Raw genomic sequence first — 25,126 nt, 5'->3', positions numbered from 1 at the left:
TAAATAGTCAAAACTCCATTAGAAGTTTGTGGATCAGATATGCTGGGATCAACAGATCTGTGGCAAATTTGATCAAATTGTGATTACCAATATTCTACCATCAGCTCTGCGGAGGAGCTTTCAGCTGGGTCTCTGGAGTTTTCCTCATTGTCCAGCTATCCCTTAGGCCTTGTTCACACTAAGCAACGCAGGTGGTCACGTGTTTATATCACAACAACGCATGGTACCCGCCTAGTCCTCCTTGTGGTGCTTATCCTATTCACTGACACTAAATGTGCTCTGTTTGAACACAAATGCATGCAGCAGTGTGCTACAGTAACGCATTGTTAAGCAGCACACAAGTGAGAAGATCAAACAGTGGAGTCAATGCACTTCATATGTTCTTGCATATCGCGCAATATATGTGTTGCTGAAATGTGCTCATAGCTTAAAGCGTGAATGTGGCCTTAAAGATACCCTTCTCCTTCCTAACACCTAAGCCTAACCTCTCTCCCAATATATACCACATCCTAATGCCTGAACAAAACTGCCCCCTCCCCACAATAAATTCATCCTAATGCCTAGCCCTATCCCCTCCATGTAAACCTCTTCCTAACACCTAACTTTATCCCCTAACACTAACCAGCACCCAGATTTCACTATTCTGTAAGAAGATGTTTGGGTGCCAGCATTGTATAATATTTAGCTCGGCTGTACAGGAACGAAGTACTGGCAACCAAATGCACTGAATAGGCTATGGCTCTGCTGAACTGAGTCCTTTGCCATTATTATTGCTAAACATATATTATAAGGTCATTCATAAAGTCATTATTCATAAAGCATTAACGCATTCGGTAATGCAAAAAACAGCTGACTTTTCTGAGCACTTAGGAAATGGTCAATTCATCAAGGCTGTTACCGCATGAAAAGCTGAAATTACCGAGCAGTGAGGTAAATTACTGACTTGTGCAGTAAATACCTCAACACATGTCAGTAAATGTCAATTCATAAAGCTGACAACATGCGGTAAAGCCACGAAACCTACCGTCTGCTTTGAAGCGACGAAAAGAATGTGGAGTCTGTGCCAGGAGACTGTGCTGGGAGCCGTGACTTACAAGCAGAAGCAGTGAGAGCTGTGACTGACAGGAGCAGGGAGCCAATAGAAACTTTACACATGCCATGCTTATGTGATTTTCCCCACTAGCGCCTACACATCTTCAAACAGGAACCCAAGAGGTTAAACAGCCGAACAGCCTAAGGTATTCAGGGGATGCCTGTTTTGTTCCGATTTTGCTCTGCTGCTGCCTGGGGGGTTTAACACTAGGTACACACGATACAATTTTCTGGCAGATTTACCTGCCAGATCGATTTTTTTCCAACATGTCTGAATTTGCGATAGATTTTCCAATCGATTTCCACTCACTTTTATGGAAAATCGATTGGAAAATCGATCGGAGACTCAAACGAAATTTGGATCAGACATGTTGGAAAAAAATCGATCTGGCAGCTAAATCTGCCAAAAAATTGTATCGTGTGTACCTAGTGTTAAACCCCCCAGGCAGCAGCAGAGCAAAATCGGAACAAAACAGGCATCCCCTGAATACCTTAGGCTGTTCGGCTGTTTAACCTCTTGGGTTCCTGTTTGAAGATGTGTAGGCGCTAGTGGGGAAAATCACATAAGCATGGCATGTGTAAAGTTTCTTGGAAGTTAATCTAAGCTGCGGCAATTAAATAGAATGTTAAGAAAGACTAATAGACAGATTCAAAGCAAATTCAGAGCAAGCAGAGGAAGTATAACAAAACATGTACTTCTAAAGGGATGTCTGTGATGCCTCTTACTATTGTTTTGCCCTCACTGCACAGAACAGCTTGTAACAACACAGTGACACTCCACTCTCTTCTGCTGTTACGAACAGGTTTTTGTCAATGGGCTTCAGTAATTTACCAAACTTCTATCGTACCTGTGAATTTTTTTATGAATTAGCACACAAAAGTCTAAAATACCAAATGCGATATTTTCCCGACCAGATTTTTTTTTTCACATGTCACAAAGATGCACCTAAAGCCATTACACTACAGTATGAGGATATTTGTACTTTAGAATGATAGAATGAAGAGCTGTGAATAAATAATAAGGAATAATATCAAGAACAGAAAAAATTGCCTGTGGTGATGAACTTTGACCAAAGGCTTGCTAAAAGTTCTGTGGAACCAAAATGTTCTTGGAATGAAATGTTCTTAACAGTCTATCTTTTGTATTTCACTGTACAAATGAATCATATGAAGATGTAAAACTGTGACATCCATCATATGTTTGTTTACAATTTTCATGTAGGATGAGCTTGAGGTTGCTTTACTAGCTCGAAAATCCACACCACCTCCTGAAAAAGACCCTCCTCAAAGTCAAGAAGACCACAAAGATCATTTAGCTGCCTATGCCCCAGTTACTAAACCTCCAGGAAAAATCAGAGGTGTAAGCCATAAAGAACCTGTTTCAAGAGGTCCAACTTATGCCTCAATAGATGAACTGCATGCATACACGGAGCCCAACACATGGGCCACAACTGAAGAGAGCAAGTTTGAACAGGATCACATAGCCTTCTACGCTGTAGGCCGGGGGTCTTGCGTTATTGATTTAGAAAATGTATACAGTGAGGTGGATGTAAATGCCGCAGCGTCTTGTGAATGCAGAGCACCCAGGTATGTTCCGTCTGGGTTTTCTACTTTACAACATCCAACAAACAAGATTTCACAACCTGAAAAGACCTCAGCGTTCCATTCCTCATTCCGTACACAAAAGCAGTTGACTTCCCTACAGGAAAACAATGCCATGGGGCAAGGGAAGGCCAGCAAACAAGTCTCCAAGCCAAAATCAAAGGTAAGTGATTCATACAATTGGACTATGGACCAAATATCTGGCAAATACCCAGCTGTTGGTTAAACCAAAAACCAGCTGAAACTGACTAAATCTGCATATGGAAACTGTACTAAAGAAACTTTTTTTTAATAACGCAATAATTAGTTATAACCAGGGGCGTAACTATAGACCCTGCAACCCATGCAGGCGCAGGGGGGCCCGGAGGTAGAGATGCCTAACAGGGGGCCCGGAGAGGAGAAGCTGTATGCGCCTAAAACGGGCCCCCGGGCCCGCCATTGTGTTCATGCTGCTGTTTCCGGCAACGGCGGCGGGCACTAGGACCTGGCTGGGAGGTTTATTTCCTGGACTGGGGGTGGGTACTAGCGCTGCGCTTCCTCGCAGTTGCTGCCCACGTGCGTTCCATATAGCCAGCTGCACGCAACTCCACGCAGTGCAGGCTGCGAAGGAGAACCGGAAGCAGGACCAGCCCAGCCAGGACAACTCTTCCACCGGACTCCCGCCAGACCCAGCCTGCCGTCAGCCTACTGTGCACTGTGTGTGTGCAGACAGTGAAAGCTTGTTGTGGCTGCGTGGAGACACTGGGAGTCGGACAGGACTTGACTGGTGTACCGTGGAGAGGCTGGCCCGGGGCTGCAGAGAGCGGGAGACTCATCAGACTGACTGTGTAAGTGTTTTGTTTTTTCCTCATTGCCTCTATACTTGCTTGTGTTGTCTAATGATTATTTGTTTTGAGGTAGAAGCTGGCGGTGATGTCTGATGTGGAAGTGATTTACTGTTTTTTTTTTTCGTTGGGGGGGGGGGGATGCAGGGTCTGGTGCCTGCTATCTGTTGTTGTTTTATTGGTAATGGGAAGGGTGGGGGTCAGGGGGTGCCTGTGTAATTTTCACTTTGGGTGGGGTGATTTCTGGAAGGGGGGCTGCCTGATCTCTGTTTTGTGGTGATTTTCTGTTTGTGGAAAAGGCGCCTGGTAAAAAGGGTGCTGGAGATAGCCGCTAGTAGAATATCTGTAAAATAACAGATATTGTACTGCTTAATTATAATAGTAAAATACTGTAGTGGTAAAGATTGTTAATATTTTACTATTACTAAGACCTAACCCTACTCTCACACAGAACCCTTCCTTTACTCCCTTTACTAATGCCCTTTACTAATGCCGAACCTTAAAGAAAACCTGAACTGAAAATTAAAAGTCGAAATAAGCATACACAAGTCATACTTACCTTCCATGTAGTCTACTCCTCAGTGTCTTTCTCCTGTCCCGCATCCTGTTTGTCCACTGTGATCAATGGAATTCTCCGTCCTCCATTTTGAAAATGGCCATTACCCATAACAGCTTTCTGGTTAGCACACAGTTAAACTGTAACATCGCCCACTTGAGCCATAGGGAAACATGGACATTACCGGGTACATCAGTTTTCCTCTCAGCTATAACTGACAGCAACTGATATTTTACTGACAGCAACTGATATATTTCAGATCTGATAAAATATTGTCAGAACTGGAAGGGATCATTGTCAGAAGAAAATGGTGAGCTTCTGAGAGGAACTGATGGCGAGGTAACTATGCAATGTTCATTTGAAGTTACCTCATGTGTTCATTTTAAATATTTTTACTCAGTACAGGTTCACTTTAAGATCCCCCCTGGTGGTGCCTACCCTTAAAGGACAACTGTAGTGAGAGGTATATGGAAGCTGCCATATTTATTACCTTTTAAACAATACCAGTTGCCTGACAGCTGCAGTCATGTCTGAATTACACCAGAAACAAGCATGCAACTAATCTTGTCAGGTCTGCCAATAATGTCAGAAACACCTGATCTGCTGCATGCTTGTTCGGGGTCTGTAGCTAAAAGTATTAGAAGCAGAGGATCAATAGGCAAGCCAGGCAACTAGTATTGCTCAAAAGGAAGAAAATATGACAGCCTCCATATACCTTTCACTGTAGTAGTCCTTTAAGTCCCCCCCCCCCCCCAACTAATGCCAAACCTTAACAAACACCCACCAATAATACTGCCTGCTAACCCTATCCCCCGATATTTTTGCCACCATAGGCAGCAGTGTTAAAAGCTGTGATGGGACGCTATAAAGGTAAATAGCGGATATACAGTAAGTGGCTAAAACATTAAATACGGCTATAAACCTTGGGTGCCTCAGGACGCCCAAATTACAGTTTATAGCGGCTAATTGTGGCCTTTAACATTGCCACCTGTGGCAGCTCTGTTTTTTAAAGGGCGCCTCCGGCACTTTTTTACCTGCTTCAGTCAGGTTCAGGTGGGTTCTATTGCTATGGAGGGGGAAGGAGGGACTGCATGGCCTAAGCTGGAGCCTCTTCATCCAGGAGGGGTAAGGAGAAGAACAATATGCTCAGCATACAATCAAGCATTTCAGATCATTTCAGAGGCAGGCAGCGGCGGGGACAGAGGCAGGGGAGTGCGCAATTATTGACAGGCTGCAGGTAAATAGAAGGCTAGCGACAAGGAGATTGTCGCTAGCTTGGCGCTTTTTTTCGTGGGGGCACAGCAGACCTCGGGGAGGGACTAGAGGCGGCAATACAGAGACACAGAGGCATGTACTTATGCACAGAACATGCCTCTGTGTCCTCTTACGATTTAAAATACCCGTCTTGGGTTCTCTTTAACACTCATGTAACACTTTTCTCCTGTCAGATTGAAAGTGCTTGAGAGCTGCAGTTACTCAGGGCACACTCAGTAGGTCACCCTGGAGCATTGGGGAATCCTGTCCAAGAAATCCATACTGGATACTGTGGCATGATGAGATGGACATGTGTATGTACAGTGCCTAGCACACAAATAACTATGCTGCGTTTCTTTTTTTTCTTTCTCTGCCTGAAAGAGGTGAATCTCAGGTATGTAAGTGGCTGACTCAGTCCTGACTCAGACAGGAAGTGACTACAGTGTGACCCTGGATGGCTTATTGACCTCTTTCCTAACAAAGTGTATATGTTAAGAATCTACATTATAGCTGTCTGTTAACTGACACTACAGCCACTGCCTGCAAGTTTATGCTCCATTCTGGTGGCTAGGAAGCAATTCACGAATTCCCGAAGAGTTTCCTCTCTCTTTAAAGAGGAATCTCATGTGAAAACGCCGTGGCTACAGTGCTGGGGGTGGTCTACAGAGCTGGAGGCTGGGCGCTGGTGGAGGTAACCCTGCCCCCAGAAAAAATGCCATGGCATTATCCTGTAATGGGAGTGGGGCCTTTGAGTTATATGGAGGTTAACCACTTTACCACTTTATCCACAAGTCAGTCGATATACATCCTCTGTGACTTCATCTAAGCCACAAGTCAGTAGATATACGTCTTGTAGCAGAAGCAGTGCTGTGCAGGATTGGGCTTGCTCCTGTGCACATTTCTGGCACTATCTGATGCAGCACTAATTGGTGAACAAGAATATATGTTTCCTTAGCTAATGAGATTGATTTTTACTATTAAAAATACTTTTATTTTCTCATTTCATAGTGAAAAGTACACTCTGTGGCATTATTTCAGAAACAAATATCTTCACCATAAATTGTGACCGGTTGTGATAAGCAGTATAGCCAAACAAAATTTGTGTTTATTATCTACAGTAGCACTTTTTATTTTTAAACTGGAATTGGTAAAACTGAGAAATGTTTTTTCTATTTTTTTCTTTGTTTTCCCATTAAAATTCATAGAAAACAAAATTGTTTGAGGGAAAAAAATGGCATACAATGAAAGCCTAGTTTGTCTTGAAAAAAACAATATATATTTCATTTCTGTGTCGTAAGTAGGGATAAAGTTATTTCTGATTAAATAAGGACATAGCTAAACCGTCAAAACTGCTCTGGTCCATAAGTGGGGAAAAAAGCTCTGGATGCGAAGTAGTTAAAGAGAATCTGTACTCCTTAATTCTTACAATAAAAAGCATACCATTCTATTTCTTATGTTCTCCTGGGCCCCTCTGTGCTGTTTCTGCCACTCCCTGCTGCAATCCTGGCTTGTAATTGCCATTTTTATGCAGTGTTTACAAACAAAAAACATGGCTTCTAACCAGAGTGTGATACGCTGAGAACACCTTACTGTGTGACTCATGCAGAGCTTGGAGAGGGTGTGTATAGCTTCTGCCAATGACAAGCAGTGCTGCACATTCCACACATTCCAGCCTAAGCCCGACAGACAGGACAGAGGAAAGGAGATAAGATTTATTACAGAGACAGTGCAACTAGGAAAGGCTGCAGTAAGACAGACCACATTAGAACAGGCATAGGAACTTATAGGATAGAAGAAATAAGGCTCAAAATTTTGTTACAGAGTCTCTTTAACCAGTTCGGCCTATCTGGACGAGCTTCCTCGTCCAGATAGGCACTGCTGCTTCTGCCGCATGGTGCACGCGATCGGGCGCGCTCTCGCCGCCCGCCGCTAGCCCCCCGATCAGTGAATGGGAATATAATTCCCATTCACCGATCTAATTTCCCCGCAGAAAAACCGACGCCTTCTAGTGAGAGAGCGTGGTATTTCTGCCCCCCAGGAAACTTCTCTGTGTACTTTAGTTCCTGGATGCGAGATCGTTCGCATCCAGGACTTTTTTTTATAGTAAACTGCACCCACATACATTTTTAATAAAACAATTCTATTATTTTACATTTAAAATTAGGCGTTTCCCTCCCACACCAAAAATTACCCACATACATATTTTATTAAAAAAATAAATTAAAAAAAATACAATAAAAAAAAACAAAAACAACATAAATAGAACTTTTTAAATATGCATGTCAAGAGAGTATGTTATTATATTATTTAAAATTATAAGCTTATAAATAGTGATGGACGCAAATTGAAAAAATGCACCTTTATTTCTAAATGAAATATCGGCACCATAAATTGTGATAGGGACATCGTTTAAATGGTGTAATAACCGGGACAGATGGGCAAATAAAATACATGAGTTTTAATTACGGTAGCTTATATTAACTTCAAACTATAATGGCCAAAAACTGAGAAATAATGAATTTTTTTCATTTCTTTCTTAATCTTCCTGTTAAAATGGATTTAGAAAAAAATAATTCTTAGCAAAATGTAGCACCCAAAAAAAGCCTAATTAATGGCAGAAAAAACAAGATATAGATCAATTAATTGTGATAAGTAGCAATAAAGTTATAGGCGAATGAATGGGAGGTGAACGTTGCTCGGATGCATGAGATTTTTGGCACTGCGGTGCTGAACCGGTTAAGGACTGCAGTCTTAACCATCTCCCGACCGTGTCACGCCGGTGGGCGTGGCCACGGCGGCAGCCCCAGAACCGCCTAACGCAGATTGGCGTAAAGTCCTGGGGCTGGGATGTGCAGGAGATCGTGCGCAGGCTGCGCACGCATCTCCTGCTTGAGGGGTGGAGCTCCGCCCCGACTTCAGTCTCCGAGCAGCCATTGCCGCTCGGGAGACTGATAGACGGTAAGATCGCCATCTATTTACATAGTGCAGCGCTGCGATCAGCAGCAGCGCTGCACTGGGGACAGCCATGTGACACGGCTGTCCCCCTGGGGGACTCAGAAGCGATCCGCTGTGATAGGCTGAAGCCTATCACAGGCGATTGCTGTGATAGGCAGACGGGGGGAGGGAGGGTGGGAGAGTAATGCACAGAGGGATTTTTTTTTTTTTTAAATGACACAGAAAATGTTTGTTTGTAAATAAACAAACATACCTGGGGGTGATCAGACCCCACCAACAGAGAGCTCTGTTGGTGGGGGGAAAAGGGGGGGATCACTTGTGTGCTGTGTTGTGCAGCCCTGCAGCTTGGCCTTAAAGCTGCAGTGGCCATTTTCATTATAAAAGGCCTGGTCTTTAGGGGGGTTAATCACTATGGTCCTCAAGTGGTTAAAGAGGCACTTAAGTCCCAAAAAAAAAAAAAAAAAGAGTTTTACTCACCTGGGGCTTCCCTCAGCCCCCTGCAGCTGATCGGTGCCCTCGCCGTGTCTCTACGATCCTCCCGTCCCCGCCGGCGGCCACTTCCGGTTTCACCGTCAGGACCCAACAGGCTGGGAATGTGAGTGATTCTTCCCGTTCCCAACCACAATATCTATCCCTATGCTGCTATTGCGGCCTTCCTTGCCGCAATAGCAGCATAGGGGGAGATATTGTGGCTGGGAACGTGAAGAATCACTCGCGTTCTCAGCCTGTCTGGTCCTGGCGGCGAAACCGGAAGTAGCCGCCGGCAGGGACGGGAGGATCGGAGAGACACGGCGAGGGCACCGATCAGCTGCAGGGGGCTGAGGGAAGCCCCAGGTGAGTAAAACTCATTTTTTTTTACACTTAAAGAGAATCTGTATTGTTAAAATCACACAAAAGTAAACATACCAGTGTGTTAGGGGACATCTCCTAATACCCTCTGTCACAATTTCGCCGCTCCCCGACGCATTAAAAGTAGTCAAAAACAGTTTTAAAAAGTTTGTTTGTAAACAAACAAAATGGCCACCAAAACAGGAAGTAGGTTGATGTACAGTATGTCCACACATAGAAAATACATCCATACACAATCAGGCTGTATACAGCCTTCCTTTTGAATCTCAAGAGATCATTTGTGTGTTTCTTTCCCCTGCAGCTCACTGAAGCTGATTGTTTGTTTACTCTTGCAGACAGCTCTGCCCGGTTGTCTGTAATTCTGCAGTATGTGACTCATCAGTATGTGAACAGAGGATTTATCCAGCTTGTAAAAGATAAGAGAGCAGAGAAAAGCTGGCTAATGTAAATAACACACACACACACAGGGGAGTGTGCATAGAGGGGGCATGCATAGCAGATCACACTGAAGAGTTGGCAGCCTTCCAGACACAGGATGACAAGTCCGACAGGGGAAAGATAAGCTGATTTATTACAGAGATGGTGATAGTATAAAGTGCTGCAGTAAGCCAGAGCACATTGTAATAGGTTTAGGAACTTGTAGGATGGTAGAAAACACAATGAAATTTTTTTACAGAGTCCCTTTAAGGTTCACTTTAGAACCCCTTAAGGACCAGACACTTTTTTTTCCATTCAGACCAAAGCAGCTTTAACAGTTTATTGCTCGGTCATACAACCTACCACCTAAATGAATTTTACCTCCTTTTCTTGTCACTAATACAGCTTTTTTTCGTGCTATTTGATTGCTGCTGTGATTTTTAGTTTTTATGATATTCATCAAAAAAGACATGAATTTTGTCAAAAAAATGTTTGTTTTTTTTAACTTTCTGTGCTGACATTTTTTCAAATAAAGTACAATTTCTATATAAATTTTTGTCTAAATTTATTGTGCTACATGTCTTTGATAAAAAAAAATCCAATAAGTGTATATTTATTGGTTTGGGTAAAAGTTATAGCATTTAAAAAACTATGGTGCAAAAAGTGAATTTTCCCATTTTGAAGCATCTCTGACTTTTCTGAGCACCTGTCATGTTTCATGAGGTGCTAGAATTCCAGGATATGACCCCATTTTGTAAGGAAGACATCCCAGAGTATCCATATTTCTCCCACCCAGCATGGGTATGTGTAAAAATACACCCCAAAACACATTATACTACTTCTCCCGAGTACGGTGATACCACGTGTGACACTTTTTTGCAGCCTAGGTGCGCTAAGGGGCCCAAAGTCCTTTAGGATTTTACAGGTCATTTTGAGACATTTGGTTTCTAGACTACTCCTCACGGTTTAGGGCCCCTAAAATGCCAGGGCAGTATAGGAACCCCACAAGTGACCCCATTTTAGAAAGAGGACACCCCAAGGTATTCCGTTAGGAGTATGGTGAGTTCATAGAAGTTAGCGGAAATTGATTTTTATTGTTGTTTTTTTTCACAAAGTGTCATTTTCCACTAACTTGTGACAAAAATAAAATCTTCTATGAACTCACCATACACCTAACGAAATACCTTGGGGTGTCTTCTTTCTAAAATGGGGTCACTTGTGGGATTCCTATACTGCCCTGGCATTTTAGGGGCCCTAAACCGTGAGGAGTAGTCTAGAATCCAAATGCCTCAAAATGACCTGTGAATAGGACGTTAGGCCCCTTAGTGCACCTGTGGCACTTTTTTGCACCCTAACTGCGCTTAGGGGCCCAAAGTCCAGTGAGTACCTTTAGGATTTCACAGGTCAGTTTGCGACATTTGGTTTCAAGGCTACTCCTCACGGTTTAGGGCCCCTAAAATGCCAGGGCAGTATAGGAACCCCACAAATGACCCCATTTTAGAAAGAAGACACCCAAAGGTATTCCGTTAGGAGTATGGTGAGTTCATAGAAGATTTTATTTTTTGTCAAAAAGGTACTCATTGGACTTTGGGACCCTTAGCGCAGTTAGGGTGCAAAAAAGTAACACACGTGGTATCGCTGTACTCAGGAGAAGTAGTATAATGTGTTTTGGGGTGTATTTTTACACATACCCATGCTGAGTGGGAGAAATATCTCTGTAAATGGACAATTGTGTGTAAAAAAAAAATCATAAAATTGTCATTTACAGAGATATTTCTCCCACCCAGCATGGGTATGTGTAAAAATACACCCCAAAACACATTATACTACTTCTCCTGAGTACGGCAATACCACATGTGTGGCACTTTTTTGCAGCCTAACTGCGCTAAGGGGCCCTAAGTCCAATGAGCACCTTTAGGCTTTACAGGGGTGCTTACAATTTAGCACCCCCCAAAATACCAGGACAGTAAACACACCCCACAAATGACCCCATTTTGGAAAGTAGGCACTTCAGAGAGGAGCATAGTGAGTCCGTGGGGTCATTTGGGGGGTATTTATACTATCCTGGAATTTTAGCACCTCATGAAACATGACAGGTGCTCAGAAAAGTCGGAGATGCTTCAAAATGGGAAAATTCACTTTTGGCACCATAGTTTGTAAACACTATAACTTTTACCCAAACCAATAAATATACACTGAATGTTTTTTTTTTATCAAAGACATGTAGCAGAATAACTTTCGCGCTCAAAACTATAGGAAATTTTACTTTATTTGAAAAATGTCAGCACAAAAAAGTAAAAAAGTCATTTTTTTTTACAAAATTCATGTCTTTTTTGATGAATATAATAAAAAGTAAAAGTCGCAGCAGCAATTAAATAGCACCAAAAGAAAGCTGTATTAGTGACAAGAAAAGGAGGTAAAATTCATTTAGATGGTAGGTTGTATGACCGAGCAATAAACCGTTAAAGCTGCAGTGGTCTGAATGGAAAAAAAGTTAAGGGGTTTTATGACTGCAGTCCTTAAGTGGTTAAGTAAAAACAATTGTGGCTAGCGCAATGGATTATAACATATACAGTTAGTGTCCCTAACACTAAATTGAACTGACACCCGAGGACCGCTTTGAGTATAGAGTATAGAGTTTCACAGCTGATAATTCTGAAAGACATTTTAAAATAGGTATACATTACAAACCTTATTCCCAGTGCACCTGAACTGACACTAAGGGCCATATGCAATTCACTTTTCCCCTAAGTTTTCTCCTAGCAGATCATTTTTCATCTCCTATTTAAAATAACTTTCCAGCACTTTTCAACAAAAAAAAGTACCAATAAATGGGTGAAAATATACTATAAAACATATTTTGAGTATTTTCTTGCTTTCTGGTGTCTTAAAAGGCATTTTATTGAAAAGTTTAAAAATATCACCTAGGAGAAAACTCAGGAGAAAAAGTGAATTGCATATGGGCCCATGTCTATGAAAACATCCACACCAGTGTGTGCATTATGGTGTCATAATACCAACTTGTAGTCCTCTTTGTATGGGCTCCACCCCTCCTCCTGTTGCACTGCTCATGCACGAACAGCACCTCTCAAGTATGCATGCCCAGAACGATCACGGCTGATCTGCACAGCCAGGCAGGAGTAGCCGAGGAATTTACAGGGAGCATGGAGTGGACAGAGCATGCTCCACACCTTCATCCTATGTGCCACTGACTCTGGCCTGAGCCACAAACAGGGCAGAATGGTCCATTGGAGGGAAGCCCACCCAAACTGGAGGACAGGTGAGTATAATGACCCAATTATACTTTGTCATATGTTTTTTTAATCAATTATGGGGTAAGTCCAGGTGCCTTTTAATGACCAATCCAATGATACTTAACTGAATCCTCTGTTAATCGTGACATACGTACCTTATCTTGAAATAACCTCTACTGAATTATGTTACAGGCAAAAAAGAAGACACCTGTCCAGTTTGATGATGAGGCCTATGGAAAGAGCTCTTCCCATCAAACCAGTCCCCCCCTCCTCCCTCCACCCCAAGCGGAGCAGGAAAACATCTATGAGAAGATCCCAGAAGATTATCCTATGAAAGCAAGAAAGCCAAGAAGGCTAGCTGAAACTGAATATCCGTGATTCTCACAAAGCAAAGTAACATGACCAACAGCTGACTGAAAAGGACTTTGTAAAAAGCCATGATTTAGACTGCAAGAAACTGACTGGAATCCTGATGGGTTAGGCAAACAGTAATGAGAGCCATGCTGTGAGCAGATGTCCGGCAGATCAGGAGGAAGCAAAGTGACAAAGGAAGAGAAAATATGTCTTTGGAACTGAAGTTCAAGTTAACGGTAGTCTGTCCTTTTAGTGTGAAGTAATGGTATCACTTAAAGGACACCTGAATTGAGAGAATATGGAGGCTGCCATATTTATTTACTTTTAACCACTGCAGGACCACAGGCTTTACCCCCCCCCCCCCCCCCCCTAAAGACCAGGCCATTTTTTACAAAAATGGCCACTGCAGCTTTTAAGGCATCGCTGCAGGGCCGCACAACTCAGCATACAAGTGATTCCCCCCCCCTTTTCTCCCCACCAACAGAGCTCTTTGTTGGCGGAGTGTGATCGCATCCCAGGTGGTTTTTTATTTTTTTTTGACAAATATTTATTACATAATTTTTTAATTATGTTTAACTATTTTTTTTCATATTTCCTCTTACCCCCTCCCTCCCCCGCCAGCCAATCAGCACGATCGGCTGTGATAGGCTTCAGCCTATCGCAGCGGATCGCTTTTGTCCCTCTGGAGGGGACAGCCGGTGGCTGTCCGATGGCTGTCCCCTGTACAGCGCTGCCTTAGATCGCAGCGCTGTACTGAGCAACAGTCGCCGAGTGGCGAGCGCCGCAGGGAGACTGAAAGCGGAGCTTACTGAAAGGAGATGCGCGTGCAGCGTGCGCACGATCTCTTGCAAAAGTGAGCCCCAGGACTTTACGCCGATTGGCGTTAGGCGGTCCTGGGGTTGCCGCCGTGGTCACGCCCAGCATAGCGCGGTCGGCTAGCAGTTAAACAATACCAGTTGCCTGGCTATCCTGCTGATCTTTGATGCATCAATATTATCTAAATTACACACTTAAAACAAGCATGCAGCAAATCCAGTCAAACTTCAGTCAGAACATCTGATCAGCATGTTTGTTCAGGGGCTGTGGTTAAAAGTATTAGAGGCAGAGAATCAGCAGGACAGCCAGGCATTTAGTATTTTTTTTTAAAAAAAGGAAATAAGTATGGCAGCTGCCATATCCCTCTCATGTCAGGTGTCCTTTAAGGTAGAAATAATATGGCACCCATTTTGTATGCTTAGCAAACTGGTAATACAGTCCTAAGACTAGCAACTAAAGATAAAGCTGTCAGCACTGATATATGCATCATAGATTTTAAAAATAATGTAATATATTATTTATAATACTATATATAAGTACTATTTAAAAAAAAGCAGAGCTTGAAAATATGTATGAGATTTTTCAGTTTTGTGTCAACTTGTGCAGCTAAGTTAGTAACCACAGCAAACTTCACACCCTTTACTTTAGTATCACAGCTAGCGGTAGTATTTATAGTAATTGACAGAAGGCAGCACACCGTCAATGGTAACAGAAAAGATGTGCCAAGGCTATCCGGTAAACCAGTCGGATACTTGAAGTAAAGATGTAGAGCCGGCACCATCTGATTGTATCATGCTCTTTTAATGAAGGTTCATAGCGATCACAAAAACGACGTTTCGGGGCGCAGCCCCTTTCTCAAGTTGATGACAGCCTGACTGAATGAATCAAATATACATAATATATACCCCCTCCCAGATTCAAACTGTCCAATCCTGGGCTGAGTAGACTCTCAGCCAATCAGGTGTATGAGGCCACAAGGCGGACCTGATAGGGAACATATATAGTCTGGAGAGCCAATAGAAAATAGAATGACCCACCTGTGTATACATATCGGTAAGGAACGGATTCCTCCGCTCTCCGCGATGGACGCCACCATACTGGCACGTCCCCTCTCCCAACAGGAAAAGGAGAGGCGCTCATTGCCTCGCCGCGGCTGTCAGTCAGGCTGTCATCAACTTGAGAAAGGGGCTGCGCCCCGAAACGTCGTTTTTGTGATCGCTATGAACCTTCATTAAAAGAGCATGATACAATCAGATGGTGCCGGCTCTATACCGGTAGTATACAGGATCTTCTCAAAAAATTAGCATATTGCGATAAAGTTCATTATTTTCTTTAATGTACTGATAAACATTAGACTTTCATATATTTTAGATTCAAATACACACAACTGAAGTAGTTCAAGCCTTTTATTGTTTTAATATTGATGATTTTGGCATACAGCTCATGAAAACCCAAATTTCCTATCTCAAAAAATTATCATATTTCATCCGACCAATAAAAAAAAGTGTTTTTAAAACAAAAAAAGTCAACCTTCAAATAATTATGTTCAGTTCTGCACTCAATACTTGGTCGGGAATCCTTTTGCAGAAATGACTGCTTCAATGCGGCGTGGCATGGAGGCAATTAGCCTGTGGCACTGCTCAGGTGTTATGGAGGCCCAGGATGCTTCGATAGCGGCCTTAAGCTCATCCAGAGTGTTGGGTCTTGTGTCTCTCAATTTTCTCTTCACAATATCCCACAGATTTTCTATGGGGTTCAGGTCAAGAGAGTTGGCAGGCCGAATTGAGCTCAGTAATACCATGGTCAGTAAACTATTTACTTTTGAACCAGAAACAGCAGCAAAAGCTCCTGACCTGGGCTACAGAGAAGCAGCACTGGACTGTTGCTCAGTGGTCCAATGTACTTTTTTCGGATGAAAGCAACTTTTACATGTTATTCGGAAATCAAGGTGCCGGAGTCTGGAGGAAGACTGGGGAGAGGGAAATGCCAAAATGCCTGAAGTCCAGTGTCAAGTACCCACAGTCAGTGATGGTCTGGGGTGCCATGTCAGCTGCTGGTGTTGGTCCACTGTGTTTTATCAAGGGCAGGGTCAATGCAGCTAGCTATCAGGAGATTTTGGAGCACTTCATGCTTCCATCTGCTGAAAAGCTTTATGGAGATGAAGATTTTATTTTTCAGCACGACCTGGCACCTGCTCACAGTGCCAAAACCACTGGTAAATGGTTTACTGACCATGGTATTACTGTGCCCAATTGGCCTGCCAACTCTCCTGACCTGAACCCCATAGAGAATCTTTGGGATATTGTGAAGAGAGAGTTGAGAGACGCAAGACCCAACACTCTGGATGAGCTTAAGGCCACTATCGAAGCATCCTGGGCCTCCATAACACCTGAGCAGTGCCACAGGCTGATTGCCTCCATGCCACGCCGCATTAAAGCAGTCATTTCTGCAAGTATTGAATGCATAACTGAACATAATTATTTGAAGGTTGACCTTTTTTTGTTTTAAAAACACTTTCTTTTATTGGTCGGATGAAATATGCTAATTTTTTGAGATAGGAATTTTGGGTTTTCATGAGCTGTATGCCAAAATCATCAATATTAAAACAATAAAAGGCTTGAACTACTTCAGTTGTGTGTATTTGAATCTAAAATATATGAAAGTCTAATGTTTATCAGTACATTACAGAAAATAATGAACTTTATCACAATATGCTAATTTTTTGAGAAGATCCTGTATATAGTCATTTAGGTAGTGTTGCTGTTTATAAAGAAAACCACAATACTTGGCAAAGTATAATAGTTCATCCCATGCTCCCACTGTGCAATGTTTACATGTAACAAAAAGAATGTTATCATGCAAACCAATTAAAGAACACAGTTTATAGACTTGCATATTTAAAGGGACCCTGAGCTCCTTTTAAAATCGATATTGGCTTTCCATGAGAAAATGTGTGCGTGCTCAAACACCAAGTTTAACCCTAGCAAGTCTGGCTTTGCAAATCTGGCCTAATTGGCTATTCATGAAGCAATGCTCATGCAAATATGTATTTGCTTTCGCATACCAAACTATGCAGGGTCAAAAAACCAATACCGCAAAGCGGTCGCCCTGCGGGAATTAGTTCATGCTACATTAGCACTAACCAGGAGCGCCACGGGGAGGCTTCCCAATGCCCCCATACAACTGGGAGGACCGCGGGGTCCCAGGCTCTCTCACAACCTGGGAACCACAGTGGCACCCCGGAGGGGGAGGCTGGGTGGCACAGGCGACCCCCCCCAAGCGTGGCCAGTGCCGGGGAGAGCCGTCCGCACCCACCTCCCAATATTAAAAACAGGCACTTACCTTAACGTCCATTGCGTTCTGCTACATGCGCATTAACTTGGGGGCACCACATGAGAAAGGAGTGAAGCATGGGTCATCCCGAGTTTTAGAGCTCAGAGCTGGCTCACATACAACACTCCAGAGGGGGGGAGGACAGGTGCAGACAATAAGGCCAAATTTGCAAAGCCAGATAAGTCAGGTGTTCACTTGGTGTTTAATGCACACATTCAATTCTTTGTGTACGAAAATCGATATTTGGACTTACCCAGGGCTTTTTCAGCCCACTGCAGCCCATGAGGTCCCCCGGCGTCCTCCTGGCTCCTCTTCCGTTCCCCTGGCGGCTCTATTAATCTGTGACTTCAGGCTGAAATAGCCAAAGCACGCCCCCACCGCGCATGCTACGTGTCATCATGCCGGCCAGCGTGAGAGTCCTGCGTATGCGCGCCGCAGTTCAGTCTTAGAGAACCGTGCATGAGCAGGACTCTCACGCCATGTAGGCTGGAGGAAGCTCCAGGTAAGTCCAAATATCGATTTTAAAAGGAGCTCAGGGTCCCTTTAATCATAATAGTGTCTTCATTTTATTACAAACCTTGTCACAAAACTGAAAATTACAAACTGAGCATATGATTAAAAAAAACAAAAACATAATCAGTTGAAAGACAGGCAGACATGGATTAAGATGAAATGGGGCCCAAGGCAAGATAACAGTTTTTGCCCTCCCGTGATGGTCACCTGGCTTTTTTTTTTAGTAAGATTTGATGGGCATTAGCATCCCCCAGGCCCCTAGACTCTCTCCAGGCCCTAGACAACTGTCTACTGACTGTATGTTTTTAGGATATGGGAGGAAATACACACAGACATGGGGAGAACATACACACTCCTTGCAGATAGTGCCCTAGCTGGGATTCAAACCGGGGACCCAGCGCTGCAAGGCAAGAGCACTAATCACTATGCCACCATGCTGCCCGTCATCCAGGCTCAACTCAGAATTACTTGTATCTCATTGACCATGCCTGTTCATGATCATGTCATGTGAAATCTAGTGTACAGTCCTGACCAAAAGTTTTGAGACTGTCAAAATATTCGTTTTCACAAAGTTTGCTGCTAAACTGCTTTTAGATCTTTGTTTCAGTTGTTTATGTGATGTACTGAAATATAATTATAAGCACGTCATACGTTTCAAAGGCTTTTATTGACAATTACATGAGATTTATGCTAAGAGTCAGTATTTGCAGATTTGCAGTGTTGAGTGTTGGCCCTTCTTTTTCAGGACCTCTGCAATTCGACTGGGCATGTTCTCAATCAACTTCTGGGTCAAATCCTGACTGATAGCAACCCATTCTTTCATAATCACTTCTTTGAGTTTCTCAGAATTAGTTGGTTTTTGTTTGTCCACCCACCTCTTGAGGAATGACCACAAGTTATCCATGGGATTAAGATTTGGGGAGTTTCCAGGCCATGGACCCAAAATGTCAACGTTTTGGTCCCCGAGCCACTCAGTTATCTCTTTTGCCTTATGACACGGTTCTCCATCGGGCTGGAAAATTCATTGTTCTTCACCAAACTGTTGTTGGATTGTTGGAAGAAGTTGCTGTTGGAGGGTGTTTTGGTACCATTCTTCACTCATGGCTGTGTTTTTTGGCAAAATTGTGAGTGAGCCCATTCCCTTGGATGAGAAGCAACCCCACACATAAATGGTGGCAGGTATGAGCGCATCTGCACGCACAGTGAGGCAAACACTTTTGGAAGACGGCCTGGTGTCAAGAAGGGCAGCAAAGAAGCCACTTCTTTCCCAAAAAAACACCAGGGACAAATTGATCTTCTGCAGAAAGTATGGTGAATAGACTGCTGAGGACTGGGGCAAAGTCATATTCTCAGATGAAGCCCATTTCTGATTGTTTGGGGCATCTGGAAAAAGGCTTGTCAGAAGAAAAGGTGAGCGCTACCATCAGTCCTGTGTCATACCAACAGTAAAATATCCTGAGACCATTCATGTGTGGGGTTGCTTCTCATCCAAGGGAGTGGGCTCACTCGCAATTTTGCCAAAAAACACAGCCATGAATAAAGAATGGTACCAAAACACCCTCCAATAGCAACTTCTTTCAACAATCCAACAACAGTTTGGTGAAGAACAATGCATTTTCCAGCCTGATGGAGAACCGTGTCATAAGGCAAAAGAGATAACTAAGTGGCTCGGGGACCAAAACTTTAAATTTTGGGTCCATGGCCTGGAAACTCCCCAGATCTTAATCCCATTGAGAACTTGTGGTCATTCCTCAAGAGGCGGGTGGACAAACAAAAACCAACTAATTCTGTCAGTCAGGAATTGGCCAAGAAGTTGATTGAGAGCATGCCCAGTCGAATTGCAGAGGTCCTGAAAAAGAAGGACCAACACTGCAAATACTGACTCTTAGCATAAATCTCATGTAATTGTCAATAAAAGCCTTTGGAACATATGAAGTGCTTATAATTATATTTCAGTACATCACATAAACAACTAAAACAAAGATCTAAAAGCAGTGTAGCAGCAAACTTTGTGAAAACGAATATTTTTGACAGTCTCAAAACTTTTGGCCAGGACTGTACAAGTGTTTCTCTATGTCACTGACATGTTCGCTAGTGATTCCCACTTCCACTTAATCACTAACATTCATTTTCTTTCGGACCCAGGAAGTTATTTTGAAGTCCCCACAGTGGGAAGGGATCTGCTCATCCTCTCTCTCCATAGAACAGAACAGGCTGCTTGCAAAGAGATAAGCAGTGTGTTTGTACAGTAATCATTCCAAAACAGTCATCCAAAACAATCACAAACTTACAGAGTATACAAAGATCTAATGCACTGCAATCCACTCGTGGGTGCAGGATAACCATGCACTGCATATTTGTGTAGTCTATATGGCATGTTGCTAGGCACAGGGGATTTTTGCTGTAGCTGTGTATTGTATTGCTAATATGATTTTGATAACAAACTTGTATATACTTATTTTATGTAAAAGAATGGCATGTTTTTCCTTGAAAATGATCTAATGTATATATAAAAAAGAATGGCACAGTGCCACCTCGTGGTGCCTCTTAGTTACTACATGATTGATTTTCAGGGTAAAAGTTCTTTCTTTTGTTTCAGCTGCATACATCTGATCAGCTAAAATAGTCTTTTCAGAGCTACACAGAATTCCAGATGCCTTCTGAAAACACAGCACCCCATAGAAAATCATTACATGTTTTTTTTTACCATTGTGGCAAAACGCTGCTGAACTGCACAAGTGTGTTTCCCCCCTTAGCGTTCCATGAGTTCCTGATCCCCAATGGGTGACAATTCTTGCATGTGTGTACTTAGCTTAAAGGAGAACTGTAGCGAGAGGTATATGGAGGCTGACGTATTTATTTCCTTTTAAAGGACAACTGAAGAGAGAGGTAAATGGAGGCTGCCATGTGTATTTCCTTTTAAGCAATACCAGTTGCCTGGCAGCCCTGCTGATCCTCTGCCTCTAATACTATTAGCAATAGCCCCTGAACAACCATGCAGCAGATCAGGTGTTTCTGACTTTTAAGTCAGATCTGACAAGATTAGCCACGTGCTTGTTTCTGGTGTTATTCAGAGACTACTGCAGAGAAATAGACCAGCAGGGCTGCCAGGCAACTGGTATTGGTTAAAAGAAAATAAATATGGCAGCCTCCGTATACCTCTTACTTCAGTTCCCCTTTAAGCAATACCAGTTGCCTGGCAGCCCTGCTGATATATTTAGCGAGAAGTAAAGATGTGGGAAACGCTGGCACTGCAGTCAGTGGACTCCTGTAATAGTGGGAGGAGGAGGGGGAGGGAGGTGGCTCAAACCACACCGTCGGGTACGGATGGGTGACTCCCCAGCGTGCTCAGGCAGCAGTGTATCTGCATCAACAAAGAAGGAGGAAAGCGCCGGCACTGCTGTCATTCACAATTTATTGATTCCATGATAAGCAACGTGTCACAACTTGCATACATAAAACGACATGGTAAAGTCACATACCCTGTGGTGGATTGTTGTGGCGTGGTGGTGGGTGCAGAGGGAAGGAGAGCCTGACGGTCCCCTTCTTAGATCTGGAGTTGGTGATACAAGGGGATGCCTTGGTCCCTAGAGGTTTTCGAAAATCCACTGCCTCTAATGCCCTCCTGCACAATTCGAGCTTCCACCCCCATCATGTAACCCAGTCCATACCATACAGCCAGTTTGTTAGGTTACAAAGGAATAATGCAGAGGATGCTAGCTTTGTTTCTCAGTCAGAGGACTTAGGGGGGAGACTAATGAGTAGGGGATATGAACAGGAGACCATCCAAAAAGCTTTTAAGAAAGCAGATAAGATTGATAGGAAGGACCTCCTCACAAGACATAAGCAGAAGAGGAAACCCCTCAATGAGGGGCAGGTTCCATTTACATTTCAGTACTCCCCTATGGCGAGTAAACTAAAGGCAATCACGAAGAAAAACTGGGACATTCTTCTTGGGGACCCCCTCCTGAGACCCTTAGTCAAAGATGGACCTCTTTTTTCATATAGGAAGGCTCCTACCATTGGCTCTAAAATTAGTAGGAGCGAGTTTGTCTCGCAAAGGAATGGCAACTGGCTGAGTGACCACCTGCCACAGGGGAACCACCGGTGTGGTAGATGCGTGTCATGTGAATTCATGGCCACCGGCTCTCGACACCAAGTGGGTCCTGTTTCGCGCTTTACGCGGGAATTTATTACATGTCAAACATCGTTTGTAGTGTATGCGTTGTGGTGCCCCTGTGGCAGATTTTATATAGGGGAAACCACAAGGCCACTCACGAGGAGATTCCGTGAACACTTCCATTCCATTGAATCAGGCAAGGGCTCCACTCGGGTTATTACCCATATCAGGGAAGCCCACCAAGGAGACCCCACAAAACTGACTTTTGCAGGATTGATGCATGTGTTGCCCCCAAGACGGGGAGGCAACAGGGAAAGGGCCTTAAAGAGAGAAGAGGCACGGATGATACTTCGGTACGATGCGATAGGCCCACTTGGCATGAACGATCATACTGACCTTTCGTGTTTTTTGGACCCGCAGATTTGATATCTGGGGGTTAATTGCTCTTATATATTAGTGCTGTAGTGCACCGCTTTTAATACATGAATGCAATATGCACTGCACCCAGGGCAGCTTGTAGTGTGGTGCTTAACTTTGACATGATCTGGCCACTTCCTGCCCCCCCTTCTCTTCCCCCCCCCCTCCCCCTTCATACCATTCTAATATAATCATATGTTCAGGCCACCTTAGAGGTAGCGAGTCCACTTATCAGAGGGATCTCCCCCTCCTTTCAGGATGCCGTTCCAGTATTGATGTTTTTAACCATGTTTTTATCATCACTTCAGGTTCACATATTAGCCACTCGTGTAGTGTGCGCATGCACACCCATATGCACCATACATATATATGTCATGGTCTCTTAATATACCACAATGAGTCATAGGTGTCACTTAATGGCACTTTACAAGGAATAGATGTTGATTAGGAAATTTGCACAGATTCACGCATAATTAATTGCTAATATATGCATACCATGTTATGCCCCCCTTTACAATTATCTGATAACATATACCTACACTATTTCATCACGGCTGGCTTTTTTCAGCTGCACTTTTTTAGTACGCCACAAGATGGCAGAAAAACTTTCCTGAACTACGATGGGGCCTGTAGCAGCAATGGTTGCCAGGGAAACCTAATGTGAGTGTTTCCCTCACGGGCCTCCGTTATTCAGGAAGTACCTGACGTCACTCGCCCCAGGCTGCTTCCGTGATTCAAGCAGCCAATACGGAGCGACTCATGATGATAGAGAGGCGGGACTTGGAGCGGCAATACGTCGCACGTTGTCCTAGTAAGTGTATTTAGGTCTGTTTGTCCCATTACCTCCCTTGCAGCCTCCGTAGAAGCGCATAGCGCGAAACGGCCGTCAGGCTCTCCTTCCCTCTGCACCCACCACCACGCCACAACAATCCACCACAGGGTATGTGACTTTACCATGTCGTTTTATGTATGCAAGTTGTGACACGTTGCTTATCATGGAATCAATAATTTGTGAATGACAGCAGTGCCGGCGCTTTCCTCCTTCTTTGTTGATATATTTAGCTGAAGTAGTGTCTGAATCACACCAGAAACAAGCAAGCAGCTAATCTTGTCATATCTGTCAAAATTGTCAGAAAAACCTGATCTGCTGCATGCTTGTTCAGGGTCTATGGCTGAAAGTATTAGAGGCAGAGGATCAGCAGGATAGCCAGGGAACTGGTATTCCTTAAATGGAAATAAATATGGCAGCCTCCATACACCTCTCTCTACAGTTCTCCATTTAGTGCTTCACAAAACCTCAACTAGATTTTCCTTTAACAAATTGCCCAATCGGTGGTAGAAGAGTGCAGCCTTTGCTTTGGTCACAGTGGACCATAATGAACATTACTGAAATCTTAGTAAATTAGATGTGTTGGACTTTTGATAACGGATGTAGGGCAGGCAGTGGTCTGACAGAGGCATATGAACACCACTGGGTCACACTGCAGCTCTACCACGGTTCCCATAAAAGCACAGTGACTACCAACCACAGCAATCATGTTGCTTAGTTTAACATATACATTTATAAATATTCAGTTTGGAACTGTAGTTTTTAACATTGTGTAGCTCTGCTTGCCTGCAGCTGTGCACCTATTCATACCGACTTACCTCTCCTGCCTTTAAAGAGAAACTCCGACCAAGAATTGAACTTTATCCCAATCAGTAGCTGATACCCCCTTTTACGTGAGAAATTATTCATTTCCACAAACAGACCATCAGGGGGCGCTTTATGACTAATATTGTGGTGAAACCCCTTCCACAAGAAACTCTGAGGACCATGGTCCTGGCAGTTTCCTGTCTGTGAACCTTGTTACATTGTGGGAAATTACTGTTTACAGCTGTTTCCAACTGCCAAAAAAGCATGCAGCAGCTACATCACCTGGCAGCAGTAAAAATGTCACCATGTGATAAATGTCAGAATGTAAATCAGGTATTTAAAAGATTTTACAATGGGCAAACACTGACTAAATCATTTATACATAATTATTGTAAAAATTAAGCACTTTTTTATTACATTATTTTCACTGGAGTTCCTCTTTAAGTATATCCAAGAGTTGTTATGCTACAGCAGCACAATCGTAAAGGTGCATACACAGCATCAATCAGTGACACCCGTAAGATTCATGCTCTACATTAGGGGTAACGACTGCTATACAGACACACTGGGTATACCTGAGTGGCATATACTTCTATGGAGAAGGGAGGCGGGATGATGGGGCAGCACACAATTCAGCAGCTTCCAGCAGGCAGGCTGAGTGCAGGAACGATGTGCACACTGGTCAGTGTCGCTTACAGATCCGAAGTGATAGATCTCTAAGTAACTCTGCGGACACTCTAGATTCCCAGCAGAGGCCACTCACACAAACACCTCAGCAGAGTTCTATCTAGTGTGTGTTTTATCAGGGCCGGTTTGAAGATGGGGAGCAAAGATGGAGCAGCGCTGGCACAGGGCACTTACTATGAGGACAAAACTTTGCAGGGGCCCTGGGGAGCACAAGTCAGGGGGAGACCTTGGGGGCCCTGGGGCAATTGCCCCCTTTGCCTCTATAGTAGCGCCGGCCTTGTGTTCTATGCTTTACTGCTCGCTACTGCTTTCTCATTTATAACCAATCTATTTTTTTTTTTTTATTAAAAAAGTAGTTAAGAGGACAATCTCTTGCTATAAAGAGATATAATCATAAATTACACATGCATAGAATTTTGTTATCTAGAATGAGCAAGCTGCACCTCA

At 43.5% G+C, this 25,126-nt stretch overlaps 1 protein-coding gene across 3 annotated transcripts in view; it reads left to right on the top strand.

Moving 5' to 3' along the window:
• SH2D2A (SH2 domain containing 2A) overlaps window positions 1-25,126 on the top strand; it is a 162,545-nt gene that overhangs the window by 88,078 nt on the left and 49,341 nt on the right. For 2 of the 3 annotated variants that reach the window (XM_068251702.1, XM_068251703.1), the window contains 2 exons: window positions 2,315-2,857; window positions 12,996-14,769. In XM_068251702.1, the coding sequence (XP_068107803.1) occupies window positions 2,315-2,857; window positions 12,996-13,181 (729 nt within the window). In that variant the 3' untranslated portion in view covers window positions 13,182-14,769. Of the gene's footprint in view, window positions 1-2,314; window positions 2,858-12,995; window positions 14,770-25,126 lie in introns of those variants that run through there. The other variant, XR_011023726.1, reaches the window with a different exon arrangement.

The sequence above is a fragment of the Hyperolius riggenbachi genome, chromosome 9 (genome assembly GCF_040937935.1).
Source record: "Hyperolius riggenbachi isolate aHypRig1 chromosome 9, aHypRig1.pri, whole genome shotgun sequence".
NCBI classification, from domain to species: domain Eukaryota; kingdom Metazoa; phylum Chordata; class Amphibia; order Anura; family Hyperoliidae; genus Hyperolius; species Hyperolius riggenbachi.
The sequence above is the reverse complement of the archived record's forward strand: the minus strand, read 5'-3'. Positions and strand labels throughout refer to the sequence as shown.